General features: G+C 39.7%; 1 protein-coding gene across 3 annotated transcripts in view; it reads left to right on the top strand.

The window, feature by feature from the left end:
- Positions 1 to 27,957, top strand: part of trpm7 (transient receptor potential cation channel, subfamily M, member 7) — a 42,159-nt gene that overhangs the window by 2,680 nt on the left and 11,522 nt on the right. Inside the window, exons 2-23 of one of the 3 annotated variants that reach the window (XM_042433712.1) lie at positions 5,976 to 6,055; positions 7,231 to 7,269; positions 10,249 to 10,456; positions 10,992 to 11,205; positions 12,129 to 12,253; positions 12,360 to 12,531; positions 14,114 to 14,288; positions 16,077 to 16,200; positions 16,576 to 16,648; positions 17,877 to 17,977; positions 18,417 to 18,551; positions 18,665 to 18,718; positions 18,809 to 18,949; positions 19,235 to 19,369; positions 19,709 to 19,986; positions 20,097 to 20,325; positions 21,092 to 21,247; positions 21,527 to 21,670; positions 24,741 to 24,869; positions 25,062 to 25,313; positions 26,960 to 27,170; positions 27,283 to 27,891. In XM_042433712.1, the coding sequence (XP_042289646.1) occupies positions 5,976 to 6,055; positions 7,231 to 7,269; positions 10,249 to 10,456; positions 10,992 to 11,205; positions 12,129 to 12,253; positions 12,360 to 12,531; positions 14,114 to 14,288; positions 16,077 to 16,200; positions 16,576 to 16,648; positions 17,877 to 17,977; positions 18,417 to 18,551; positions 18,665 to 18,718; positions 18,809 to 18,949; positions 19,235 to 19,369; positions 19,709 to 19,986; positions 20,097 to 20,325; positions 21,092 to 21,247; positions 21,527 to 21,670; positions 24,741 to 24,869; positions 25,062 to 25,313; positions 26,960 to 27,170; positions 27,283 to 27,449 (3,342 nt within the window). In that variant the 3' untranslated portion in view covers positions 27,450 to 27,891. Of the gene's footprint in view, positions 1 to 5,975; positions 6,056 to 7,230; positions 7,270 to 10,248; positions 10,457 to 10,991; positions 11,206 to 12,128; positions 12,254 to 12,359; positions 12,532 to 14,113; positions 14,289 to 16,076; positions 16,201 to 16,575; positions 16,649 to 17,876; positions 17,978 to 18,416; positions 18,552 to 18,664; positions 18,719 to 18,808; positions 18,950 to 19,234; positions 19,370 to 19,708; positions 19,987 to 20,096; positions 20,326 to 21,091; positions 21,248 to 21,526; positions 21,671 to 24,740; positions 24,870 to 25,061; positions 25,314 to 26,959; positions 27,171 to 27,282; positions 27,892 to 27,957 lie in introns of those variants that run through there. The other 2 variants (XM_042433639.1, XM_042433799.1) reach the window with 2 other exon arrangements.

The following is a 27,957-nucleotide window of genomic DNA, read 5'->3' as shown; positions in this document are numbered from 1 at the left end:
GCCAGTATGTCATCAGCCCATGCTGTGCAGTCTTTCAGAGCTATGCCAAGGGGCACAAGTGTGAGAGCCAGGGAGCCGTCACACTTTGGTCTCATGACTGTATGAACTGACTTTACTTCTGTGTGAAGCCTTCCAGGAATCTTATCTGCAGACTATAATCAACTCTTTCCCTCCATTTAGCATCTTTTATAGGCCTAGATCCTGGAACAAATAAGACGTGCGAATAATTAAGGTCCTCTGAATGTGTGATATATTCTCTTTTAATGAAGACAATATAAATGCCTATTTTGACTTAAGTAATCAAAATTGTGACTTTAGATCTGAATTGAATTTTCCTCCTGTGAGAAGTGTTGTAAAGATTTCAGGAAAGTAGAAACTCATTAAGTCATTGTGCTTTTAAATTTGTGATTATCCTGACATTGTGCACTGCTAAATTATATCTGCTAGCCCTCCTTTGCACATGGGACCTCCTCAAACATTTTGTTCCGAGCGGCTCTGTCATCTCTGTACGTGCTATGATCTTAGTATTTAAGTAGTCAAATACATGCTCAATTATGAACACACTTATTTTATACCAATAACTTAAAAGGACTCAGCCTTTACCATTCAAAAAACACTATTAGATACAGATTTGAAAAGAAAACGCTCAAATACCCCAGAACTAATACCATGTTTTCATTCAGAGACTTGATGGATTTGAGTCGTGAGGTCCAGTTGATTTATGAAAACGTGCTCTAGCAGAGGAGACACTTGACCTCGGCTCTGTCTCAAATGACTTGAGACATGACTCGGTCGTCCCCCAAGAGGCTTGAAAGCAGTTCCGCTACATTTGTTGATGTTTAATAGTACTCTTGTGTAGTTGTACTCTGTCGCTGTGTGTCATTGATTATAAGGCTGCAACTAACTATCATTTATCTGCTGTCTATAAAATCCATGACCAAACGATATTCAATTTGCTGTCCTATAAGACTGAAGAAAACAGTAAATATTCACATCTGTGAAGCTGGAACCAGGGAATTCCTGCTATAAATTTTCTTTTTAATTAATTAAATTTTTTGCTGATTAATGTCTCACGGTCGATGAATCGACTTATCTTTTCAGCTCTACTTGATTGCCTTTCCGAAATGTATGACGTCTGTGTCTATATACAGATTTTTAGTACCTCTGAGGGTTGTGCAGTACAAGTGCAGTTCTCCTGCGATGCGACTTAATCCAAAGAGAAACAGTAGTGAGGAATGAAGGTTATAGCGAGGGAAAAACTCCTGACAAGAGACTTAGCTCACTGTACCGTGGAGGATGCCCCAGTTCTTTGTCCATGCTGATTACTATAGCCATATACCAGTGGTTAAATTGTAATAATTAATTAATTAAATAGTTTGTATCAAAAGGTGAGGGCGGATAGTACAAATTTGCCTTTAGTTTCTCTTCAAACCCAAATCTTTTTATATCCGTCATTACAAGTAATGGGAAACTCCTTGAAGCCATATCACAGCCAGCGCACTTTGATACCAATTTCTCAAAGTAAATGAAAAAAAAAATAAAACAACAGAAATTAAAGTTGTTCCCCAAGCCAGTCTTTGAGAACCACTCTTCCGTTTGGCTACCGCTCTCGCTAAAAGCTGACCCTGTAGCCTCCACTCTTTTCTAATGGGTAATAGGATTGCCAAGCCAGATGTTATCTCACTCCATATTACGTCAGACAGGGCTAGAGGAATGATGGGTTGACCAGCGAGCCCTGTTACATTGTTGGGAAAAAGAAGGAGGGGGAAGGAAGAGCTCCGTTGGCAACGTTTCAGAGTTCAGTGAGTGTTTTGTGTGTTTTTGGGCAGAAGGAAGAAGAAAAAAAAAAAAGACGGTATGTGATCCAAATTAGTGTCTGTCAATGGAAACACATTCACTATCACAAACACTTGATAAATGTGACCACACACGCAGTTTCCCATAAACAACACTTCCAGCATCCTACATTGTCGTACCAAGAGAGATGGGAAGGTGCTGTGTTATATTTCCTGCAGGAAAAAAAGCAATCATAAAACTTGCATTACGCTTGAGCTCAGAGAAAGAAGCCAGAGAGGAAGAGGGAGGGAGCGAGGAAGTGGGAGAGTGAGAGTGTGTGTGTGTGTGTGTGTATCTGTGTGTATATATGTGTGTGTTTTTGGCAGGGACTCCAAAGCGCTCAAGTCTCTTTTGTTGGCTGACATTCTCAGGTACCATGGTTACAGGTTAGCAGAGCACAGTCCTGCTTTATCTGCCTCATTAACACTTTGTTAGATGGTGTTTGATCTAAATCAACACCAAAGCATTCTTCCACAGCGCAGCATAGATAAGTCACAGGGTGTGTCTCACATCTGTCACCAGTAGAGCAGGTAGTGAATATCTATACTGTGAATTAGATCTCAGACTCTGATTAGGTTGCCAGTTCAATGAACAAAAGGGCACTCAGGAGTCAATGACCTGTTGTACATTTCCAAGTCAGCGCATGATGCTAGCGTCACAAGTGTTGGGTGGACTATAGCTGAACTTATGAAGAATAAACAATAAGCTTTTTGTAATACATGGAGCTATACGTTTTGCTTCTGCAGTGACTGTTTAGAGAGGTGTCACAGCATTGGACACACAGCTGCAGCTCATAAGGATTAATTAGTAGGTTTGACTTAGGTAAGATTACAGTAGTATTATTGCCAACGCTCACTAATTTGTACACCAAAATCAAACCCACCAATCAGTGTTATTGGATGCAGCTGTGTTTACCCTGCTGTGACCCTGCTATAGATGTGACATAATTGCACCTTCTATACCAGTACTATAAAGTATATATTACACTGTGTCCACATTTTTGTGTATTTATTGTTGACTAGGGCTGTAACTAATGATGATTGTCATTAATGATTAATCTGCCAGTTATTTTCCTGATAAACTGATTTAATCATTTAGTTAGAAAAAAGTTTTTAAAAAATAGTGAAAAAATGGCCTTTGCGGTTTCTCAGAGGTCACAGTGATGTCTTCACTTTGCTTACTTTGTCTGACTTATTGTCCAAAACCAAAAGATATTCAATTTAATGTCATATATGACATAGAAAAACACACATTTGAGAGGCTGGAAGCAATTTTTGGCATCTGATTGATAAATGATGTAATGATGGTGTACTGTACAAGAAATTAATGTACTTAACCATTTTGTACTAACAGGAAATTCTATTGTACAAGACATAAAAGGTATTTCATCAACCGTAGCTAGCAGCGGACCGACGGCAAGTGACAGTTTAGCGGAGATCTGCGATGTCGAGTAGCTGATGTTCCGTACAGTAATCAGTGCTTCAAAACTAGGAGCCCTCGAGACTGTCTGTGGCTGGCGCTCCTTTGCGGCACTGATTAGACACGTGTAAAAAACACATGGTGCACATGTCTACACTGTATAGAGACAAACAGAGTAATTTCCTCCAAGCCATCATGCCAGATATTTTATTACTGACTTTTTTGGTACAAACATTTACCCACCAGTGTGGCGGATAGCCTTCTGAGATTTACTCGTAAGGCTATCTGAAGCTATACTCAGAAAATCTTCCCGTGTTTGGTGCTTAGCAGGTGTTAATTTCGGACCCTGTTTGCGTGTTATTGAAGGATTCCACTAGAGGGCACACCAGAGAATTAAGGATATAAATACAACTTTCAGATTTGCATGATGTAAACAATAAAAATGGCGACACTTGAAAAAGGTTACTATTTTGTTAATTCTGGGATCACGCCAGAAAAAGCAACAGCAGCGTCATCGATAGATGGTATTTCAGGCCCCTAAATCAAGCACGTTATGACAATGACACATCGTACAGATGCGGGTAATTGTGGACTGTGGTCTATTAACTTGTCTTCTTCTGCCATTGTTGTTGCTGCTGATGCGCCTACTGACCCCTGACCCTGTCAAATCCCGATACTGCCCCTACACTGCCCCTACTGTTCATGTGCATACTGCATCTTGTGGACGCGTAGCGTTCATTTCTGAGGATGTGCACAATTGCACAATGATTGGGGGTTAGTCTACAAAATGAGTATTCTTATGGTCAGCAATATAACTCTCTGACTAAACAGCATTTAAAGTGTAAAATAAGTTTTAAATATCATTCAAGCAACCTGTCTGAGCACTGAGGACACTCTTCTTGAAAAACACACATGTTCTATAACAGCGCTGCTACCTTTTTAAGATGGAAATAAATGTAATCTATCAAGATTGCTTTTGTCATGTGTAGACACACCCAATATAGAATTTCTCCATATAGGAGACGTAAGAGTGAGCCGTTCACAAATATTTAAGCCTATGTTATGGGTTCTATGAGTTGTCAGTGTATTAAATACATTTGTTTGCTGCCCTCAAGTGTTTTTTTTTTTTTTTAATAATGCTGTATGGCTGCTCTCTTGGAAATCAGTTTCACAATAATAGAGGCCTCTTGAAGCGTAAGTGTGGGCCCTGAGTTGTTGGCAGAGGTTTTGTGTGTACTGCATGAATCACAGTTGGTGGTGTGTCTTCAGTAGACAACTAGGTGTATATCATTGAGGCCTCTGCCCATCCACTAATCCTCTCCCACACCCCCTCCTCCCTCGTCTCTTTCTTCCCAGCCTAAGTATAATATCTAGTTTGTCTCAGACACATTCATCTGCCCCCTGAGTGGCTTCTTACAGATTAACACTTGATGGAGTTTGGAGGCTGCAACCTCTCACTGATCAGTCAGCTTTTAACTCGAGCCGGATCTGTACGGTAACAACATCGCTGTAGACTTTGAGACCTGTTTGGAAACTGCGTGCAAATCTTCAGAGAGACGAAGACGGAGAGAAGTATAGTGATTTGTTGTGCTGAAGGGAGGCTGTGGTGACTGTGGTTTGTCCAGGAGATGCATGAAGGAGCCTTGGTATGTTCCTGTACAAAGCTCTTAAACACAGAGATGAAGAGGAGGACATCCAGGTACACACTCAGTGGTTCGATGTCACAGGTCAAGCGGTGGGATGACCTGTTTGTTTAGATGTACAGCCGCCTTGTTGTGGGCAGCATTGGGCATGACAGATGTAACTCTGAACACCAGATAGGAATCTGGATATTTGTGATAGATAAATACAGTCAACGAGGGAATTTGAGATTGAAACCTTTGGGGGGGGGCAGTGAAATCATTTTGGTTGCTTTTTCTTAATGCTTGTTTACATTGCATTTGACTTGTGAGGATAATTTGCAGCTAGTTCCAGCTGAAAGTAACTAGCAAGTACCTGCCTGGTTCTTAACATTTCCGTCCTTGGCTGTTGTAATACTATTGTTTGAGTTTTAGGAATAGTTGAAACGCTTTGGTACAAAGCAGGTGACGGTGTTTGCAGGTTTCCCTCTTTGTGCTGGTATGGATTAACGGTGCTAATCGCTCGTGGGTCCCCATGAGTTGTACTGGAAGAACAATAAGGCATGAGGCCTTAATTGAAAATTCCTGCGACATAAGTCCTTGTTTTGAAAAAAAATCATACTGATTGAGTCTATGTTTTGCAGCTCATAACCATTTGCAGACACCTTTTAGATGATATGGCTCCTGAACTGTAGTTGTCCTAATTTTATATATTACTTTTTTTGTATTTATTAATCCTTCTAATCCCTTTTGATTTTCATAGACTAAATCTGGGATTAAGGGGTTACAAACTCCCTTTTGCTGTTTTAGGAGTCCGTTTTTTTTATTACAGAGAACATTGTGCTAACTGAAATAAAACAGGAGAGTTCACTGCTTATATTTTTTTTATCCTTGCTTAACCTGTCTGTGAAACTAAAATGGATATAATGTCAGCGCTATTTGTATGAGCACTCAACAATTGAAACAGAAGAGCATTATTTTTGACATCCCAGGAGACAATTTGCATTGCAGTTTATTAGTTTATTAAATATAAACATCAAAATCAAATATGAGGATATATCAGCTGCTCACAATATACACCTGTTGTTTCTTTGTTCACAGTCCCAGAAACCCTGGATAGAAAGCTCTTTCACCAAGAGGGAATGTGTGTACATACTTCCAGTGTCAAAAGACCCCCACAGGTATGTGTTTGTGCTCCCGTAGTGCGCCTTGTGGTGTTAGCCATGGAAACGGTATAATTGTATGGTGTGTGTCAAAAAAGGCCCAAACCCTAACCACTACTCTCCAATGGGTAAATGAGTCTGTTTCCACATAATTTTAATGTTTGTCTGTCACTATAATTACAGTTTTAAGAGAGTGAAGAAGGCCAGTGATGAACCTGTGTCTCATATCATTTTCTACTGCTAGAGATGGGATTTCTTATTTTATGTTTGGATCTCCTCATATGGATTTTCTTGACACAACCTTCCCTATTTATTTGATTTTAAATGAAATATGAATTCAGTTTCCAGTCATTTATTTCCTTTTGTGCTGTTTTATTTGTAATTTTATTTCTGAAGAGCTGGTCTGTTTTTTGTCAAATGTAGCAGGTTTTTTTTTCTGTACACTTACTGGAATCTTACAAAGCAGTGTTAGATTTGTATGAAGGGCTGTTATTGGCTTGGCATGCAAACCACTCATTCACATGGCACCACATCTGTATCAGAAGCACACATGAAATGGCTCCATTTAAAGGTACAGCAGCTGATAGAAACCATTTGTCCAGTTATGAAGAATTGTTAAAAGGTAAAAGTGAGCCTCTTGTTGAGTAGTTTCCCACAGTTGCGTACATTTACTGTTTAACCTCCTTTGTGTGTAAGCTATTTCTGTTTTTAGTCACACTTTCAATAAATCGCATTCCTTCCTTTCTTCTTGTAAACACACAATAATACTTGGTTACTCTTTTCCTTGTGTTTTCTTTTACATCAATAATTTGCCTCTGTCTTTCCTGCACTAACGACAGTACGTGCTGCTGCTCATAGGTGATTCAGAGGTGTTAGTGAACACAGAACCGTTTAGCGTAGGGACAAAGGCTCGCATGTGACCGTGATCAAAGTGAGAGTCCCCTTGGCAGGTTTCCTATCTCTCTCTTGGTTAAAGGCCAATCTAACGTGGCTGCCTGCCCAGCTGACAGATAACCTTCCTTAATGTCCTCAAACAACTTCATCTACCGAGAACTTCCTTCTCACTAGGAGAGATCAGCCCTCACACTGGTCTTATATTATCAATGTCGTTGTATCTTTGCTAATGTACTTTGCATATTTTGGTGGTCTGTGTGTGTTTAAATTAGTGATTGATTATGTTAAATTCCTTTCAGATGCCTTCCAGGATGCCAGATTTGCCAACAGCTAGTCCGGTAAGTATTTGTTTGGTCTTTGTTTTACTCATTCTATGTTTGACTCTTTCGCCGTTACCAGACAGGATTAACCTGCAAGAAACCTGCAGGCAAATTTCTGCTAGAGTGTAATTCCACTGAGCTGAAACCCTCCTCTCTGGAAACAATTAACTTCCTGACTTTGTGTGTCAGGATGCACATTCTCACTAACGATAATTGAACGAGGTGGGAAAACAGGAGAGGCTTGAGTTGATCGTTAATTGTAATAAGAATTACTTTGTTGTGGCTCATTAAAATTAAAAGTTCACCTGCAATGTTGAAATTCTGTCAAACCGTGTTATTGTGGTTGTTTGTTAGGATAAAAGTTTTACCATTTTTATACCATACTGCTGAGATATATTTTAGTTGTGAAAATATGGGTCTTTTTTTTTTTTTTTTTATATGTTGATGTTGAAATACTGATCTGAGTCCATCAGTTGTCTGTTGTTCTACCAGCCATGATCACTGGAGTGATACAGTAGAATTTGTTTTGATCAATCTTGGTCGTGTTTGATAACCAAAAACATCCCTAAATATTCCCGATAACTTACAGCAAAATGAAAAAGTTGTTCCTCAAGTAACTGTTGAGGGTCCCCTTTGGTTTTGGTTCAATTTACCAAGAAAGTTGTTAAGATTGCTTAAGTTAAAGGTGCCATGTGAAGTTTTCTTGGCTTTTGTTTGAGTTCAATGTTTCTAACCAAAATGCAATGTATGTACCCTTTAGGCCTAACAAGTGTTATGAATGCATTTCCTTCCTTGTAAACATATGCAAAGCCGTTTTGTTTCGGAGGGTAATATTTAAAATAGTGCGTCGTTTACTTGTATATTTTTACTTGCTAGCAGTCTTCTTCCCTGTCTTTGCTGGCACATTGCTGCGTTTCTTGGCACGTTACTGCCTTCTGTAGATCAGTGTAATAGTGGGAAACTACTGGGAACGTGTATCACATCACCCGTGTGCTCATGTGTGAGCACAAGAACAAACAAAATGGGGACCCGCTCTTAAAAACATTGCTCCATAGCGCTACTAGTGGTCACAAACTTTAAGTTTGCAGAAAAAGTCAGTTTTGCTGTTGTCTTAACTTAAACCTGAGGCTACTTTTCAGTGATGTCATTGTTTTTGTCAGGCGTAAGCCTGGTGGGGGTTAATGCATTTGGTCATGTGTGTCCATGTGTGTATCTGTCCGCCGCTAATCTCGCATACTACTGGACCCATCAGCCCAATGTTTTTTGTGCACATTTATGACTGTATTCTTAAGGATCTCTCATGGTTGCTGTGATTCACAATTTTTGAAAACCTATTTTATAACACCGTTGACTACTCTGTTTTATACACCTATTGATTGCTGACTACTCACTAACAACAACTGCTTCAGTTTGGAATATTGTCTCCGCTAGAGACATGTCATGCCTTGTTGCCACGTTAGATCAGTCGGTGTCAAATTTCTGTACCTTGAGAGTGGGTTGTGTTGTGAATTCAAATAGGCTAATTATTAATAAGATTGCTTATGAGCCTAATGTGAAGCTTAGACTTTGGTCTTTTCAGCTGTCCACACCATTTTACAATATGCATTACGACATAGCAAAAGGCGTTTCCTGCAATCGGCTAGGCTAAAAACAAGGCTTACCTGGTCTGTTGCAGGCCACATTTTGGCCTTTGTCGTGGCTCAAAAACCGACATCCATAGAAAAGTTTGGTCTCATCTTGAACTGGAGCATCTGCAGATTAATTCCATACCCGATATGTCATGATCAATTAAAGTTAGGAACAAATGAGATGTATAAATACCCACTTTTGTTATCTTCGCCGCCATCTTGACTGTAAACACCCGGCAGAGATTTGCACTCTACTGAGTGCACTCGTCTAGTTTAGGTCTATTTTTGGTTTGTTTGATCAATGCTTCGTGTTTTCATTGAACTGAAGAGCCAACATGGAAAAGTTTTTTTTTTTTTTTTTTTTTTTTCTGCAATGTTTGCTGAAGGATACAAGAGACTAATAGTCATGAGGTGTGTCATGGATTCCTGTTCCATGCACTATGTCTATAATGTTTCCTCCATATTATTATCCTGCTTTCCAAAACAATTGTTTAGCAATACTTTAAAATGTATTCTTGTTAGTATTATCACAGTTGTATGATCCACTTTGTTCTGGGTTTCATAGACATATATACATAGACGCCGCATTTACTGCTTCAGCCCGTTGCTGCAATACGTCAACATCGCCACCATATTGGACCGGACTGCCTGTAAACAAGTACAAGTAAACAGGGGAGCTGCAGTTTTTTCTGAATAAAAAGCACTATAACGTTTACATCTCGCAACTAATTTCAATGATTTCAATGATTTTGTGTACAAAAAAAAAGTTTTTTTTCTCTAGTCACTTAGAATCTCGATAGTTGGACTATAATCGCTGCTAGACGCCTGAGAGGAGTGTGTATCAACGTTAGGCTTACAGTACATGAACTGAATTACTTAAAAGGTGGAAAATAATTCATTTTCACGAGGAATTGTAAAACCTCACATTTGTCAAGCATGGATTTGGTTAATTTTCCTTGTTTAATACTTGTGGAGACGTTCCTATATAATATAATTTAATAGTGTACATGAAATGTGCAGAAAGTTTTTTACATTGTGGAAATGACTTTTTCTGTCTATGTCATTTTAGCTTTTCTTGTGCTCCGGGTCAGAACACATCCACGTAGATCATAAACCCTTGAATATAAAAACTCCTTATTGAAATCGGTTGAGAAATGTAAACGTTATAGTGCTTTTTAATCCAGAAAAAACGCAACTCTCTGTTTACTTGTATTTGTTTACAGGCAGTCTTGCCTGGTCCAATATGGTGGCGACGTTGACGTAACACCCCAGCGGCCAATGTGGTGTCTATGCTGGGATTTTACAACATTAAAACTAAGATAATTAGAATTGAATACTTGCTAATAAAGCGATTGTGGTGATTGTGAAGGTGCTGCTGTGGGCGGCTGGTGCGGCAGCATGTTGGCTTCACAGCCAGCTTGGCCACCAAATACTCGGACGTGAAGCTGGGGGAAAACCCCAACCTGTCCATGCCCGAGCTGGAGGAGTGGTCGGTGGAAAAACACACAGAGGCGAGCCCCACTGATGCCTATGGTGTCATCAACTTCCAGGGAGGGTCTCACTCGTACAGAGCCAAGGTAGGAGGGCAAATTCTTCTCTTTGCTGGAGGGTGAGGGCTTTATGTGAAAAGAAAGCTTGTGAGATAACTGTTACATGGATTGTGGAAAAATGAAAAAACATCCAAGATGTTTTGTTCAATGTCAACTTGTTTGGACCCATGATAAACATTAATTTACTTGGGTTTTAACCCTGTGTACTAATGTGAGGAGTAAAAATCTTAATAACATGGTGTCGTTCATATTGAAAACTTGTCGAGTATGCCATTGATAACCAACCACTTCAAGCTTGATTTGATAAATGAAAAAGGAAAAAAAATCTTTATTACGACGCACATTACAATCTAGTGCTGGAACGATTGGTCGATCAATCAGTCGATTTACAGAAAATGAAAGGGCAACTATTTTGACAATCAGTTAATCACTTAAGTAATTTTCAAGCAAAAACACCAATTATTTGTTGTTGTCAGCTTCTCAAATGTGAGTTTTTGCTGCTTTTCTCTGTTTTACGTGCTCACGCATGTGCTTTTTGTCGTGTCTGCGCAAACGTGTGCAGTATGTGCGTTTGTCCCACGACTCGCGGCCAGAGAGCATCCTGCGGCTGATGCTGAAGGAGTGGCATATGGAGCTGCCCAAGATCCTCATCTCTGTCCACGGAGGAATTCAGAACTTTGACCTGCACCCACGCATCAAGCAGGTGGTGGGCAAGGGCCTCATCAAAGCTGCAGTCACCACCGGGGCCTGGATTCTCACTGGAGGGGTCAACACAGGTCTGTAGTCTGAGAGAGATTATTTTAGTCTGTGGAAAGTGTAGGACCCCCCCCCCCCCCCCCCCCCATTGCTGGCTGTGTGGTTTTTGGAATACTGAGGAATTTAGAGAGGTGTATTTCAGACAGGAAAAGTCAGAACATTGTTTTTGTTGAAGTCATATCATGTAAATATAGTAATGTCATTGTGGTTTTCAGTTGTTTTTCTCCACAGCGACCTAAACCTCTTTAGGAACTTTTTAATGTCAAATTGCCTCAACAAATCATTGTAATGAAAACTGAACTCAAGAAAAATGGTTTTAATTAATTTTAACCTTCACAGATATTAAATTGAAGATTCACAGAAAAGAACTGTGCCTCACACGTTCATTGTACACAAACCTGCACAGCCACCATCAGGGTGATAAGCTTGATGTAGCAGAAGTTTTTAATACTGGGCTCTAAGCATGTCATTTGGCTGTGTGTCGTGGCCAAGGTGTGTCTGCAGCCACAGCACAGCGTTAAGATGGTGCGGTCTGATCATAGTGTTTAAATCATTACTCACAGGGTCAATTACCCAGACCAGTGATTACTTTTAATGCCTCTCTGGCACCCTGGCCAGTTGGGATGGTCTTCTGGCTCACAAATTACTGCTGAATCCATGAGATCCATTAGCTTAGGATTGTGGTTCACAAACAACTCCACGGCTGATGTACCTGTTGTGGACCTGCCCCACTGGAGGCGTATTGGTCACAGGAGCTTTGGGATCTAGCACACTTTTACTGGTCTTGGATTTATACTAAAAAATGTATGTTAACAGGTCGATCTTATTATTTAATTACCACTCAGAATTTTAAGTGAGGCATGGCAAAGGTTAAGTAGTAATAAAATCACCTGTCCAAGAGATCATGAAAGTTGACTAATTGATTCTTGCATCCTTTCTAAAGGTGTGGCGAAACATGTGGGAGACGCTCTCAAAGAGCACTGTTCGAAATCATCAAAGAAGATTTGCACTATTGGGATTGCTCCTTGGGGAGTTATTGAAAACAGGAATGATCTCATCGGCAGAGACGTGAGATACCTCACTATTCAATGTAGAGTCGTCTTTTCTTGTTTGTTACTTAATTTTTTTCAAGTCAGCATGTCATTTCTACTTTTCTGTTATCACTTTATTACAGATTATCGCTCCATATCAGACGCTACTGAACCCACTCAGCAAATTAAACGTTCTCAACAATCTCCATTCTCATTTCCTCCTGGTGGATGATGGGACGGTGGGCAAGTATGGTGCTGAGGTCAAACTGCGCCGGGACTTGGAGAAGCACATCAACCTCCAAAGAATACATGCACGTAAGAAAACCGGCAATTTTCTTTCAGTACAACAGTTTCCCTTGCTTGTTTTTCTGAGAAACACAAGACTGTACAAGGTTACTGTAGATCCACAAAAGCAGTCCAGGGATGTTTTTCTGAGGTAATGCAGTGACATCATTTTGTGATTTAACTCCATGCTGTGTAGTAGTAATTAAGGATCCATCCAGATGCATCTTACTTGTTTGATTTTTACTGCTCACACTTCATCGACACCAGAAAAGGACAATTAATTATTTATAATTATTAAGTATTAATCAGCAACAAAAAAGCTAATTCTGATGTTCATCTATATTTCATTTGAAATAGCAATTAACAAATCAATTTAAGTTCCATTGAATGACACCAAAAAAATTACCAAAAATTAAAGAAAATTACCATCAAATTATTGAATGACTATTAAAAGAATTTGCAGTTTAATTGTTTTTATTAAATTGAGGCAATACAATTTTTTTTTCTTCCTTTTTGCCAGTTTGTGCTGGCTTAAAGGTGTTGGTTGTTAAGTTATGCACCATTATGAGAAAGGGATTATTAGATTATTTTAGTTAAAAAAAAAATTACTTTATTTAGCCAAAACTGCATAAGAAATACATCCAAACAATGATTTCCTGGAAGAGAAACTAATGATCAGTCAGATCAGCGTGAAAAATATGCAGATATTCTTGGTGTTCATTTTGACTTCCCTGGTAATACCATTTTGGATCATGATGGATATATCTTTTATACATACATATATATGATTTGTTATTCTTTGCAATCCAACATTTCTAAAAGGCATACATTGTGTTTCGTGGTAAAACCCGTTCTAAAATACTCATGTAGCTGTATCCCTGAAATGTTCAGGAACATTTCTTGCATGGGATCATGTGTGAATGGAAGCAGGGATCGATATTCAGGGAAATCTGTACCGCCAGTTTCCCATCTCAAGACCTAGTAACATTTCAGGGAAAATGCCGGTACGGCTGTGTTGCAAATGAAAGTAGTAACATTGCAAGCACGTAAAGGGTTACGTCTGTCTGACAAAAGACGTTTTCACATGGAGCGAAGGAACCAATCACAAGACTCCACGAGACGTCTTCCGCTGCATACACGTACATCTGGCCTTGCCCCATCTTCTTCTTCTGTTGTGTTTTATGACAGTTGGCATCCATAAGTGTTGAATTACCGCCATCTGGCATGTGTGAAAAGGTGCAAGACGGAAATGTTCCTGAATGTAGCTGCATGTGTGAATAGTGAAAACCACTAACGGTGCCTGAAAGGTTATCTCAGCGTTTTACTTGGAACTATGTATGAAAGAGGCTATAATGTTTAATAGTGAATTAGCATTGCACGTTCTAGGATGTATCCCTCAGACAGATCCAGTCTCAAGGTGTAGTTATTATAGAGTCGGTTTGTCTTTGCTTGGTGAAAACACGGTGATAACAGTGAAGTGGTCATTATCATCTCAACCTCTCACAAACTGTCATTTGGGTGGGGCTGTGTTAGGTGAAAGGGATAACACATGAAGGCAATAATATAACCTAAGCTCAAACTGTAAGCAGGCCTTTCGTCCACTTTCTTGTAGGTATCGGTCAGGGTGTTCCTGTTGTGGCCCTGATCTTTGAGGGGGGTCCCAATGTGATCCTGAACGTGCTGGAGTACCTTCAGGAGAGCCCTCCTGTCCCAGTGGTGGTGTGTGAGGGGACTGGCCGAGCTGCTGACATACTGGCCTACGTTCACAAGCAGACTGAGGAGGGAGGGTAGGACAACACACACACACACACACACACACACACACACACACACGCAGAGGACGGGGGTGGGCGGAGGAAAGAAAATGATGGCTGTGGATGGTGTGCCAAGGAACGAGTAGAAAAAGAGTAATGTAAACCATTACGCTTGAGGTTCCCAGTTGAAATATCAAGGTTTCAGCAAGTGTTTTCTGAAATAGTTAGATTTATGGTAAAAAAAAAAAAATGTCAGTATGATGTTGTTGGTTATGAATCTTTTACTGCAGTGCTGCAGACAGTGATGATCTTTACTTCTTCTTCAGTTTTTGATGGCAGCATCGTTGGTGGCTCTGATCTATTTCTGTCCTAGAAGGATTTCTAACAACCCAACCACAGCCCAGCCTGTCATAAAAGAGATGAAAATAGTTGAACTTGTGACAAAAGTAATCTGCTGACACGCTCACCCAGCCAATGAAATTTGTTTAAAATGCTGCGAAATGTTGTTAGATAATCACACACTAACTACAATCATGTAAACGTGTCCATGAATGTGAAATATCCCCTCATTCTATTGTTGCTATTGATAGTGTTGGACAGTAATCAGGTGGTGATGAATATACAAATGTGTGAATAAATGATGACTCGTTATCTTGTCAATCCTTACAAACTGAATACAGAGCTCATGATCAGTATTAAGTCAATTCTGTCAACCCATGATGTTCCAATCCAGCTGTAAGCACGTTCACACAAAAAGAGCAGGACATGAAATAACCAATCACCAAAACATACAGATGTTGTGCAGTAGGTAAGTAAGTAGTTAGTTAACTGCTCCAGCACAGAATGAATTGATTTAACAGTAGAAGGAGATGGGATAAAGAAATCAATAGAAATGAGTAGAAATTAAATAATGAGTGATTGTAGAGCTTTATAAACATGCTGCTGAACCACATTATGTCTTCTATAGGAGTAGGAAGTGTGGCAAGGAAATCTAACTTTTATGTTCTTCTCTCCAGAAGGACTTCCTATAAAATGAATGAATATAAGCAATAGAAACATATATGAGACTCTGGACCAGTTCCTCATCTTTGAACCTTATTTTAAAAAGTTCAGTATTCTTAATGCATAATAAAAATAAGCCACCATGTTTTAGCTCATGCAAAATTGCCAGTAAATGATATAATTATTTGTAATACATCTAAAAAATGACTCAGACAATAGGGAAAAATTCCAGATGATGCCATTTTTTTTTCCTGAGCGTTGAATGGCAAGGATATTTTTTTATATTGTACATCTGAATCTGATAGCCTGACAACAATCAGCTGTGGAGCAGGTTAGCCATACAGCCAAAGTCTCCATGGTGATGTACTCAACTTCAAAATGAGCTAGTGTCATAACACTGAAAGGCTGGGGCTGATCCCTGAGTTAGTCTGCTTTATCAGTAATCTCACTTTATGACACCTGCTGCTGAAGTCAAGCTGTTCTGTTTGCAAAAATCAATATCTAAATTTAACTTGAACTGAACCCTTAAATGGTACACAGTAATCTTTATTTGCCAATAAAGTTTGTGACCTAGTGGCACACATTGATTCTCTAGACATCAAAGCTATCAAAGTTAGCGATTAAATGATCAGTTTCATTTGATCTATGCGTTACTTTTATTTAGTGTTTACCACTTTGGTAGATCAAATGACAACACCTCACTTAATAAAGTGGAAAACATACTTTTCCATATTGTGAGACATTTAGATTTGAGAGGCTGTAATGATTTCATACAGACAGAGTGATGAGTAACCATGTTTTGCTGTAATTCTTTTATAGTCGTCTTCCTGACGGAGTGGAGACTGACATCATTGCAACCATCAAGAAAACCTTCAACTTCAGCCAGAGTGATGCCATCCATCTCTTTCAGACTCTGATGGAGTGCATGAAGAGTAAAGAATTGGTAAATTTGTACACATTCACCCAATCACAAGTTGTCACTTAATGAATATAAATAAACAGTTGTGGAAACCAAATATAAAAGCACCAGGAGAAGTGAGTGAAAATAGTGCAGCTTCCAACTAGATAAAACAAATAAAGATTTTATTGATCCCCAGAGGGGAAATTTGCATGTTACAGCAGTGCAGGAAACAAGGTAACAGATAAGAACTCAGAGTAATAAACAAAACAAAATAAAAAGTCAGGTTAACTTACACATGAGTGACATCAGCTGAAAATTGTTGGGCTGTTATTTTTTTATAAATTGATGCCATATCACACAAACTCTTTAAACATCTGAAGAATGATAATAAGTGCTATCTTATTTCTTGGAAAACAGATCACTGTGTTTCACATCAGCTCCGAGGATCACCAGGACATTGATGTAGCCATTCTGAGGGCTTTACTCCAAGGTTAGTAGATGACTTCTCTCTGAACCTTTTTTTTTTTTTTTTTTTTTTTAAAGAAACGCTCTGAGAGTAAAAGTCACGTGAAGTTGATTCAGTCTATTCATACGCTGAGCTTGTTGGCATTGGAAGATTATAAGATTTCAAGACTTTGTCATGTTTTCATTCTGATATAGATATGCTTTGAGAACAGAGTTTCCCCCCTGTGTGCCCTTCTCTTTGTGTTCCTGAGGAGATCATGTTGCTTGCGTTCACAGGGCCTCCTTATTCCAACACTGTCGGTCACTGAGCCGCATGTCTCTGTCTTATCACTCTTCCTTTCTGCAGCCTGTCTGAGAAACACAAAATGGGAAGAATTCAGAGTAGGAAGGCTGTTACCCTCTTTATTATTTGTTAAATCTGACACATTGTCGTTGAAAGAAATTATTTATGGAATTAATATTTCACCTGAAGAGGGGTGTTACGCTGACTGTGTTGGGGTTCAACCTCATTCCAGTTTATTATGACCAAAGCCAAGAATGTGTTTGTGACTTGAGAAACAGGTTCAGACTTTCAAAAGACAAACTGAGGACTGCCAGTGATTGAAAAGCCCACTCAGGCAAATATTTGCCGACCTGAGGCTCATTCATCTTGGTGAAACAGTAACTCATGATCAAAAGGACCCTGGGGTATGAAAGCTCTCAAGCCTTTTAAAGAATATTGAGTGCTGCTTAAAGATCTTTTCTCTTTTCCACTTTGATTCAATTTATTTATTACTCAGCAAGCAGTATTTAGTAGGCTGGAAGTTTAAATTCCATCACTGTTGTTAAAACCACAATATAGGCAGGCATATGTGCTTTTTCATGTATGGATTTTTACGCCTGAAAAAGCAGGCTATTTGGAAATCAATTTGGCGATTTTAGTCCACCAGGATTCCTGTTTGGTTCTTGTTCGACATTCAGACAATCACTTCTGTGTACAGGGAATATGATCATTAGACTCAGAGGACAATAAGGCAGATCACAGTGGAAGAGAGCGGTAGACTGAACAGGGATTTACTTTGTAGTCTAATCTGCTGTGTTGCTGTATTAGTGTGTAATTGACTGTATTACTGCCCCGGCCCTGCTCTACTAACCCCCTCTAATCCTGCTAGCTGGCTAACAGGAAATACACAGTTAATAAGGCTTTACTTGCCTGGAAATGAATATGTGTTAATGTGTGTGTGTTTACACATGGCTGTACCTGTGTATTTCAGGCACAAACGCGTCTGCCTTCGATCAGCTGGTCCTGACTCTGGCCTGGGACCGCGTAGACATTGCCAAGAATCATGTGTTTGTGTACGGACAGCAGCTTCTGGTACGTTTGTGTGTTTGTTTGAGTGTGTGTTTTGTGTGAGCCACAGCTTCCATGGATGTTTGCTTAGCTCAGTATTAGCTCCAAACCTTTGGACTCGCCCCAAAATGACCCCAGAATCTTTGCTGACCACAATCTGCTGTCTGAAGAGCCAGAGGACTGGAATCGGGCAGGCTGCCATGAGCTGCTTGTCTTAACTGTAACATGAACCCTATTACAGTTGTCATCATAAGCTGCCCTCAGTGGTGATGTTTATTTTGAAACTTGGGGACTCCCGCTCTTGCGTGAAAGGGAGGATAGATAATATTTATTTATATTTGGGGTTTTTTTGTAATTTGGCCATATTTTGGGTTCTCTCCCTTATCGTGTTTGTTTTATAAATAATCATTTGCTATAAAAATATGCTTTATAACAGCATGTTTGTCTTTGTTTGTGTGTATAGGTTAGCTCTTTGGAGCAAGCGATGCTAGATGCACTCGTAATGGACAGAGTGGACTTTGTCAAGTTGCTCATAGAAAATGGTGTTAGCATGCACCGTTTCCTGACAATCAGTCGGCTGGAGGAGCTTTACAACATGGTAAAATTATAAAATGTACACAATCCATTAAGTAAAACAGATGGGATGCTTGTAAAAGAAAGTATGTTTGTTTTTGAGTGTAGTAAAGCTTTTTGTGTCCTCTTCTATTGTAGAAACAATCTCCCAACAATCCTACTCTCCTCCACCTGGTTAGAGATGTTAAACAGGTAGAGTAAGCGCAGATGATTTTCATCAGTTGATGTTGACAAAAATCTTTTAGATCTTATTGTTCACTTTGTCTCTGTGACTTTTTACAGAGTCATCTGCCTCCAAACTATAAGATCACTTTGATTGATGTGGGTCTGGTTATTGAGTACCTGATGGGCGGGACTTACAGGTGCAACTACACTAGAAAACGCTTTCGAATCATTTACAACAATCTCCAGGGCAACAGCAGGGTGAGTGGGAATGTTTGCATTTGTCCAAAACATCTTTTATGGTGTTTATTTTGCAACTTCTGTCTGTGTTTGAATTTTCAAGTTGTATGAGTTCAAACCTGGTACGTCTTGTTGATGCCCAAAAAAATGAAGTCAAGCACTAAATGTGTGTTTGTGAACTGCAGTGACAATTCATACACTGTACTAATCATATTTGCCTTTAACCAACTTTTAACTGAATGTAATTTGAACTGTAATTAAAAGAAGTGGAGACAAATCATGAAAATGTTTTCATCTCCTGCACAGAGGTCGGGGCGCCACACAGCAGGTCCTGGCTCTCATTTGAGGAAAAGTCACGAGTCATTCAGCATGCAGGCGGACAAGAAGGAGAAGACCAGGCACAACCACTTCATCAAGACTGCACAGCCGTACAAACCCAAGGTAAACTCTCACTGTTCGAAAAAAGAACATAGCTTTCTTTATACTGGAGCATCCCACTAAAATTAGGTTAGCCTAAAATTTGCGCACATGTTTAAAGTAGAGGAAAAGCTTTCAAAGTAAGTGCTAGATAAAGAAAGTTTTTCATATCATGTTCGTCTGACATCCTTCTCAGTTGTTGGATTGTTGCCTGGTGAAAACATGTAGGGATTAAAAAAAAAAAAAAATCAGTCTTTGCATCTAAGGAGCTGCTGTTAAAAGGGAAAAATAATAACAAAAAGACCAAGACGTAACATCTGTCTCTCTCTAACCCTTCTTACTGCTCCCTGCTTCCCCTCTCAGCTGGAGTCCACCACTGAGCAGAACAAAAAGAGGAGCAAAGAAGAGATTGTGGACATAGACGACCCAGAGACACGTCGGTTTCCCTACCCTTTCAACGAGCTGCTGGTGTGGGCTGTGCTGATGAAAAGGCAGAAAATGTCGCTTTTCTTCTGGCAGCATGGCGAGGAGAACATGGCAAAAGCTCTGGTGGCTTGTAAGCTCTGCCGGTCTATGGGCTATGAGGCCAAGAAGAGTGACGTGGTGGACGACACCTCAGAGGAGCTCAAGGAGTACTCAAAGTAAGTTTTTCTATGACATTAAAACCTGTCTGAAAGGTATGAAATTTCTGAATTTTCTTTCTCAAAAAGCAAGGGTAAAAGCCTTTACAAACAGCACTGATGTTTTTCAGTGAGTTTGGGACGTTGGCAGTGGACCTGCTGGAGCAGTCGTTCAGGCAGGACGAGACGATGGCCATGAAGCTGCTGACGTACGAGCTGAAGAACTGGAGCAACTCCACATGTTTGAAGTTGGCTGTCTCCTCCCACCTACGGCCCTTTGTGGCTCACACCTGTACCCAGATGCTGCTGTCAGACATGTGGATGGGACGGCTGAACATGCGCAAGAACTCCTGGTACAAGGTTCATGTTCACTCTAGATATTTTTTTTGGTAACGAAAGAAAAGCCGGAGTAATTTCAGTGCGGGACCGGGGCCGTGATGTCAGGAACTCACACTGTTGAACCTCACTGAAAACCATATGTTCAGCTTAATATGTGCAATAAACATTCTGTTTAATATTTGTGTTCGATGAAGTTTTGGCAACAGGTGCAGTGTTCCTGTGTCTGGAACAAAGGTTTGCTTCTTATCTAATCCCAGTCTCAGTTCATGTACTGTTGAGGTGTTAAAATGCCACTTAGCTGAATGATACATGGTGATGTAAGGAATAACAGTTCATGTCAGGAATCTTGTCTTATCTCAGATGACCTACTGGTGCAAGGTGCAGCAGCAAGGTTTTACTTATTAATTAGTAATAAATAAATAAAATAGATAGCGATAATTATAGTGCTGGTAAGAAGTATTCTTCTTAGATGTCTTCCTTGTCTTTCTTATTTTGAATTGGATTCTCACAAGGAGTGAACATGCTGTCGTTTCTTCGTATTTGTTGGTTTTCTGTGACCAATAATATCAGACATTTTAATGTATCTGCATCAAGCGTGGGAAAAATTTCTGCAGGGCTTGACCTTGTATTATTCTTGTCACTGGCAAGACAAATAAAATTGTGAAAAGCCACAAAACCAGGACCTTGCACTATACGGTCATTCAGATTTCAGTTTAAGTCTGTGCTTAGTCCATAAAATGTTTTCGTTTATTAAGGTGTGTAATTCAAAGGACTGTTTTGTCTCCAGGTCATTCTGAGTATCTTGGTGCCTCCTGCCATCCTACTGTTGGAATACAAATCCAAGGCTGAGATGGCTCACATCCCTCAGAGCCAGGACGACCACCAGATGACCATGGAGGACAGCGAACACAACTTCCAGAACATAGCTGAAGACATCCAAATGGTTAGATTTTTCTTTTTGTCATCTTTGTCATTTTCTGAAACCTTAGGCTGACTGTGTTAAAGGGTTAATGAGCTGTTAACAGGTTATTGTGTAATAAACCTTATATTCCTTTCTTCACCTGTTTCTATTTTCTCTGTTGTTTATTTGGTTACTTTTTAACTCACATGCTCCTTTTGTATTTCTTTTTTTTTCCTTTGCTTCCTCTCTCTCTGTCTCTCATTTTCTTTCCACATTGTGGCCTGGTGTTGTCTAATTTGGGCTTTTTCAACCTCCCTGCAGGATGTGTTCAAGGAGACCAGATCCCACGACCATGTGGAGGCGAAGACTGACATGGAGACACACATTCGCTCCAGGAAGTTGCCCTTAACTAGGAAAATATATGCCTTCTACCACGCTCCTATTGTCAAGTTCTGGTCCAACACGGTACGCAAACGATGACAGGAGAGAGCACATGTATACACTCATCTCCCCCTTCATCCAACCATCAGTTTACTGGTGGTTTATCTGAGTAGTGAGTAACAGTCAGTCAAACCGTTCATCTTTCCCCCTGATGCTCGGGAGGATAGATGCCACCCTAAGGCCGCGTTCAGACCAAATGCAGCAATGTGTGAAAAAACGGCAGCAAAAATGGGGGCGGTGCGTTTACACTGTGCAAGTGGGGACCACATAGGGCTCAGCAAAAAACTGCAGCAGCCGTCTGGCAAGAAGTTGATCGTCGTGATCATCACAACGAAAGATAAAACAGTTGCTGCTGTGAAAACTCTCCAGAGTTGTAAATCCTGCCTGTGAGTTTTACAAACCGCTGCGCTGTGTTTTGGCTTCTGATAAGTCCCTAAATGCATTAATCTGTAACTCAAACTCAACTTCCTGGATCGTATTTCATTGTCTCACTGGTACCTCATACAACACTCACCAACTGCTGCAGCCCCCTGCACCATAGCACCAGATTACTAGATTTGGTCTGAACTTAATGTCACTGAACCAGACAATCTGTCATCTGGCTGTGTTTGATAGTTTCTCCATGAATACCACAAACAAGAGGGAAGACAAGGTGCAACCATGTCTTATCAGACGCCCAACAGAAAGTAGCAAGATACTAAGAATGGAACAACAGCTCTCTCACTCACTATGTATAAAAGCACTTAATGTAGACCGGTATTCTCACAGCACCTCCCATAGGAAATCCCCAGTGACACGATCATGCAACATTTTGGAATCCACCACATACAGCACTGTGCAAAAGTTTAAGGCATTCAAAGTTAAGTGAGGATGCTGTCAAAAATAATGCCATGAATAGTTTTTATTTATCAATAAACCTCATACAAACCTAAATGAAAACAATATTTGTTGTGACCGCGCTTTGCCTTTAAAACAGTACCAGTTCTCCTCTGTACACAGTTTTTCAAGGTACTTGTTGGTAAGTTGTTCCAAGCATCTTGGAAAACTGCTTCTGTCTCTTCATCTAATCCCAGACTGACTGATGAAACACAACTTGCAGCGCTAGCGGGTTAGAAGCCAGTAAAGAAACGTGTCCTTCTGGCTGCACCAGCAACACCTGCTTTGTGGAGTGAGCAGGAATCATGGATGGAGAGCATGAACCTCTTCACACATTAGTCCCTCTGGGTTCATGACCTGCACTTATTACCTGCATACCACATGTTCACAATATTTTAAGAACCACATAAGAAAAAAGGTAGTGGTAGTAGTTTAAGCTTATCCTGAAACACATCTTGCAGCGTCACATTCACACTCATGCACAGGATTATCACTCGTCTCTTCTCACTTGCTCTTACCTGTATTTATGTATTCAAGCCCGAGGCCGGTTCTCAGGGACTTAGGAGTGGTCACTGAGTTGTATTTACAGGGTCAGGGTTGTTTTACAGGCTGTTCAGGACTGAAATGTGCTGATACCATCACTGAAACGGCTAGTCTACGTAATATAGCTTATCTACATCTGTTGTACCTGCTTCCATCCTGATTTTAACACATCAGAGCAGCACTCAGCAGTGACTTACCCATCAGATGATAGTGTTAATGCCTGATTTTCCAGCACTTCACTCTTTTAGCGTCAAGGTTCAGCAGCTTTTTGAAACGGTTGACCTAATCCAAGTCATATCAATCAACTGGTCTTCTGTGTGTGTGTGTGCGTGCGTGCGTGCGTGCAACGAACCTGCCGATTTAATTCTCATACTTTCCCACAGTCAGCAGTATGGTGGGTCTGTGTTTTTAAACACAATGGAGCTCTTTTGTGCAAACTCAAAAATGGAGTTAATATACCAAAAGTAGTTTTATTTGAGACACAAACATGTGGCTTTTCTACACGTTTCCATACAGGAGATAAAAACACAAGAGTTTTCAAGCTGCTCGAAGGTGCACTAAGTACTTTTAAGTGATTTGAACCCTGTCCAGATTCAACATCTTGTTGAACAAGCAAACATTTATAGCACAAAGTAAAAAAGTAAATTAATAGTGTTTGAGTGCTTGCCTTATAATTTCTCACCTTATTTATTTTTTATGTAAATTATATTCAGTGTTATTCATTTAAAAGTAATTTATGTAAATGTTTGTAAATGAGTTAATGACGAAAAAACATGAAAATACAGTAACTGATACACAGTTGCTTCATTTGGTATTTATTTCATTGTGGTTACTTTAAATTAAATCAGGATAAAGTAGCAGCAAACAATATATTCATTGGCCACAAAGGTCACAGACATGACAATTATAGTTTAAATGATAATAATAATTTTATTTAATGAGCATTTTTCAAGCAATAAGAACAAAGTGCTTTTCAAAGTTTGCAAAATTAGTATTGGTATACAAGTATTGTATATCATATAAAAACAAATGGATACACTGTCATCTCTGATCTACATAGCTTGTTAGCTAGTAGGACACCTGTGATTTAAAGCTCTAGTAATTGATATTTGGACAGACAATCTCCAAAACAGACACAGACTCAGCCATGACATTAACTCATTGTATAAGTTGGTATGACTACAGTTTGCTTGATGAGCAGCCAGTTTCAAGTCAAGTTTTAAGTCTGTAAATGACTAGTTGGTTAAAAATTCCCATCCTCATTCCTTATGTAATCCCCCCTGAACCCCTCCTCCCTCCCTTCTGAGAACAGCCTTTTTTTGGGAACTGTGAATTTCGCTTCAGATGGAGAAGATGAAGTTTCTCTCTCTCACACAGCCCTTATCCATACAGCTGAGCACTGAGGGCTCAGAGGCCAAGTGAAAACGATTTTCTCCCGACCAAAAGTGCCACGATGAGGTTGAGACCTTTCAGAGGGCCTCAGTTGACCTTGTCTCAAAATATTTCAGCGAGAGGAAGCCCCTCTCAGGAACTGTCTGAATTTAGAGGCTCTTTGTCAACACAGGCCAGTTATATTCTTCCATTCTTGGGAGAATTTCTCTTCACATTCAATCAAGTATTTTCGCTCCATGTGCAACGTTGATGAGTCTTATTCTCGTGTGTCTCTTGTGGTCAGCTCTTCTACCTGGGCTTCTTGATGTTCTACTCGTACGTGGTCCTGGTGAAGATGCCTGACTGGCCTTCTCCTCAAGAGTGGGTGGTCATCCTCTACATCTTCACCTCTGCCATTGAGAAGATTCGAGAGGTATGTGCAGCAGAGTTGTTACGCACTCATTCAGGGTCTTTAAAAATAGTGAGGATGATGACTTTATTAATATGACACAGACGGTAGCTTTTGATACCAGTTCCTTTGTGTAATCCTGTCCTACAAATTAACTGAGACTGTGAACCGACTAACCTATTATTATATCACCTCCTTCTCCTTTTTCTCCCCCAGATGTTTATGTCTGAAGCAGGCAAAATAAGTCAGAAGATAAAGGTGTGGTTCAGTGACTATTTCAATGTGTCCGACTTTCTGGCCATTATGACCTTCTTCATCGGCTTTGGCCTGAGGTTGGGTGGAGGGGATGCCCTCATCCCCGGGAGGACAGTTTATTGTCTCAATATCATCTTCTGGTACGTGCGACTCCTCGACATCCTGGCTGTCAACCAGCAAGCTGGGCCGTATGTTATGATGATTGCTAAAATGGTGAGTTCTTTTCTTAATGGAATAATTATTTGAATCACCAAATGCAATCAATGTAGAGGAAGTTTTCTTGGTGACATTGAGTGCCGGATTTGCTTTCTAGGAACATTTCTCAGACATGCAGAGTGCAATTTAGGTGAAAGTCAAACTGTGCCTCCAGGTTTGTTCGCCTATAAGATGTTGTTTGTATTTTGTGTCTGAAACAAGACATAGCAGGCTTTGTAAGGCTGCCTCTCAGTATTATATTTTAGTCTTTAATGTGCCTGAACAGCAACACTTTTCGCTGTGACGGTGTGTTCACATAATGAGCAAAAGCACAGAACTATTGACTGGAAGTCACGCCACCGTGTGAATGTAAGCAGATGTGAAAGTTTTCATACACTGTGTAAAAGCTTTCACTATTTTACATCCATGATTCTGAAGATGCTCCCAAATTTACATAACACAGGAAGTTTATTGAATATTTGCTTTATGGTCACGCTGAACATTCTGACTATCAGATACAGGAATTATATTTTATGATTTACAAATACAGTACTTTGTAGAACACTTCACATAGTAGAAGTAATATTAAAATGTTTGATAGTAATTATTTTGTGATAGATTGGGCTTGTAGTCTGAACATACTGTTAAACTGTTGCTATGTTTTTATGCATTCATCAATTGCTCATATTAATAATCAGTCAGTTTTTCACCAGTTCTACTATTATTTCATGTGTTAGTTCATGGTGTGGTTTTAACAAAATATTTTTACAACTTTTTGAAGTCGTAGCCCACCTTCAACAGCATATTGAAAATGGTAATATGTTAGATCAATTGATCTAAATTTAATTTTCTCTAGTTTTAGATAGTTCAGCATTTTGGGAAAAACACTCAGTTGCTTTCTTGCCAAGAATTCAACAAAAAAATCAATGCAACGCTCATGTCTGTACAATAAATATGAAGCCAAGAGATGATTAGCTTAGCTCAACAGAAAGACTGCAAACACTTAACTGCAAGCCTAGCTCCGTTCAAAGTTGCTGTTAGTCTAATTTTTTAAGTAATGCGTTTATATCTTGTGTTCTAGCAAGCTAGTGACTTCCTGGGGTCTAATTAATGAGCTTTGGAGGTGCTGTTTCCCTCTGGTTCCAGTCTTAATGCTAAGCTAAGCTACCCAACTGCTCTCTTTAGCTTCATATTTACTGTGCAGACATGAGAGTGGTGTCAATCTCTCAAAAGTCAAAGTTAATTTCCCAAAATGTCAAACTATTACTTTAAGTGATGGTAGACTTGAGTAGACCATTATATACACATTCATAGCTGTTGAGTAGTTGACAATTACTGAATCTGTCTTGGGGATTTCAATACAGCCATTATATATATATTTTTATTTTATTTTTATTTTTTTTAACCCAGCAGTTGGAATCAACTATTTGCTTTGAAACAGTAAAAACAAACCAAATTAAAAAAATTGAAGAAAAGTTACTTTTTCATTTTAGCCAGTTTGAGAAGCAGTGTAAAATAAAATCCAGGGATTTGTTTATTGTGATTTTTCAAAGCAAAAGTGAGAAAGTAGTGCTGACTTGGGGTTCCCAGAGCAGACTTATGTGCTAAATAAAATCTGATGTTATAACATGACTTGAAATGAGTATGTGTTTCATCTTTTGCAGGTGGCCAACATGTTTTATATTGTGGTAATCATGGCTATAGTCCTCCTGAGTTATGGTGTACCCAGGAAAGCTATTCTGTACCCACACGAAGAGCCAAGCTGGACGCTGGCCAAAGATGTGGTGTTCCAACCATACTGGATGATGTACGGGGAAGTGTATGCCTATGAAATCGATGGTAAGGACGATGAGGATGGTAGGGGAGATTATGAGGGTAAGAACAGTTTTATTCAAAGCTTCTCAACCACAGCATGACAGCTGATTGTCACTCAAAACAAGCACTGGAAATCAAACCCACGACAGCCTAATCATTGTTCCCCTCACAGCCTCTTTCACACAACATGGTTCACACACAGAAGCAGCTGTTCCCTTTGAAGAGGGCAGAGCTTTTTGCTTCACCACAGCATCGACTGCCTCGACTCAACTACAAATTGATGGGATGAAGGCAACGATTAAGCAATCGTCGCTTGAGTCGGGTGCATTTGAAGCTTAGGTGGAACAAAACACCTGGGTGTGCTCCATAAACCTGAGTTGGCATCTCGAGGTTTCACAAACTGTTGAAATTTATCACATGCTTTATTATTGTGAATATGATCTTTTATCTTGGAAAGGGAAGATGTGGTGAGTAGGTACATGTTAATTAAGAAGTGCAAACTTTTGTTAAAAGAAGACGTAACAAACATTATAAATATTCCTCTGTAGTTTAGCCAGTTTAATCATAATGAATACATACAATAAAAATCTAGAGAGGGTTTTATATTAGAACACTAAATATATAATATTTCAATGTAAATTTGTACATTTAACCAGTGACGTTAGTCCAATTCAGACCCATTAAGGAAAGAAACTTAGTTGTAAATGCATATGAACAAGACCTGGGGTGTGTGTGTGTGCTTGCGTGTGTGCGTGTGTGTGCGTGTGCATGTGTGTGTGTGTGTGCGTGTGCGTGTGTGTGTGTGTGTGTGTGTGTGTGTCTATGTGTGTGTGTGTGTGTGTCTATG

The sequence above is a fragment of the Thunnus maccoyii genome, chromosome 1 (assembly GCF_910596095.1).
Source record: "Thunnus maccoyii chromosome 1, fThuMac1.1, whole genome shotgun sequence".
In the NCBI taxonomy this organism is placed as follows: Eukaryota; Metazoa; Chordata; class Actinopteri; order Scombriformes; family Scombridae; genus Thunnus; species Thunnus maccoyii.
The sequence above is the reverse complement of the archived record's forward strand: the minus strand, read 5'-3'. Positions and strand labels throughout refer to the sequence as shown.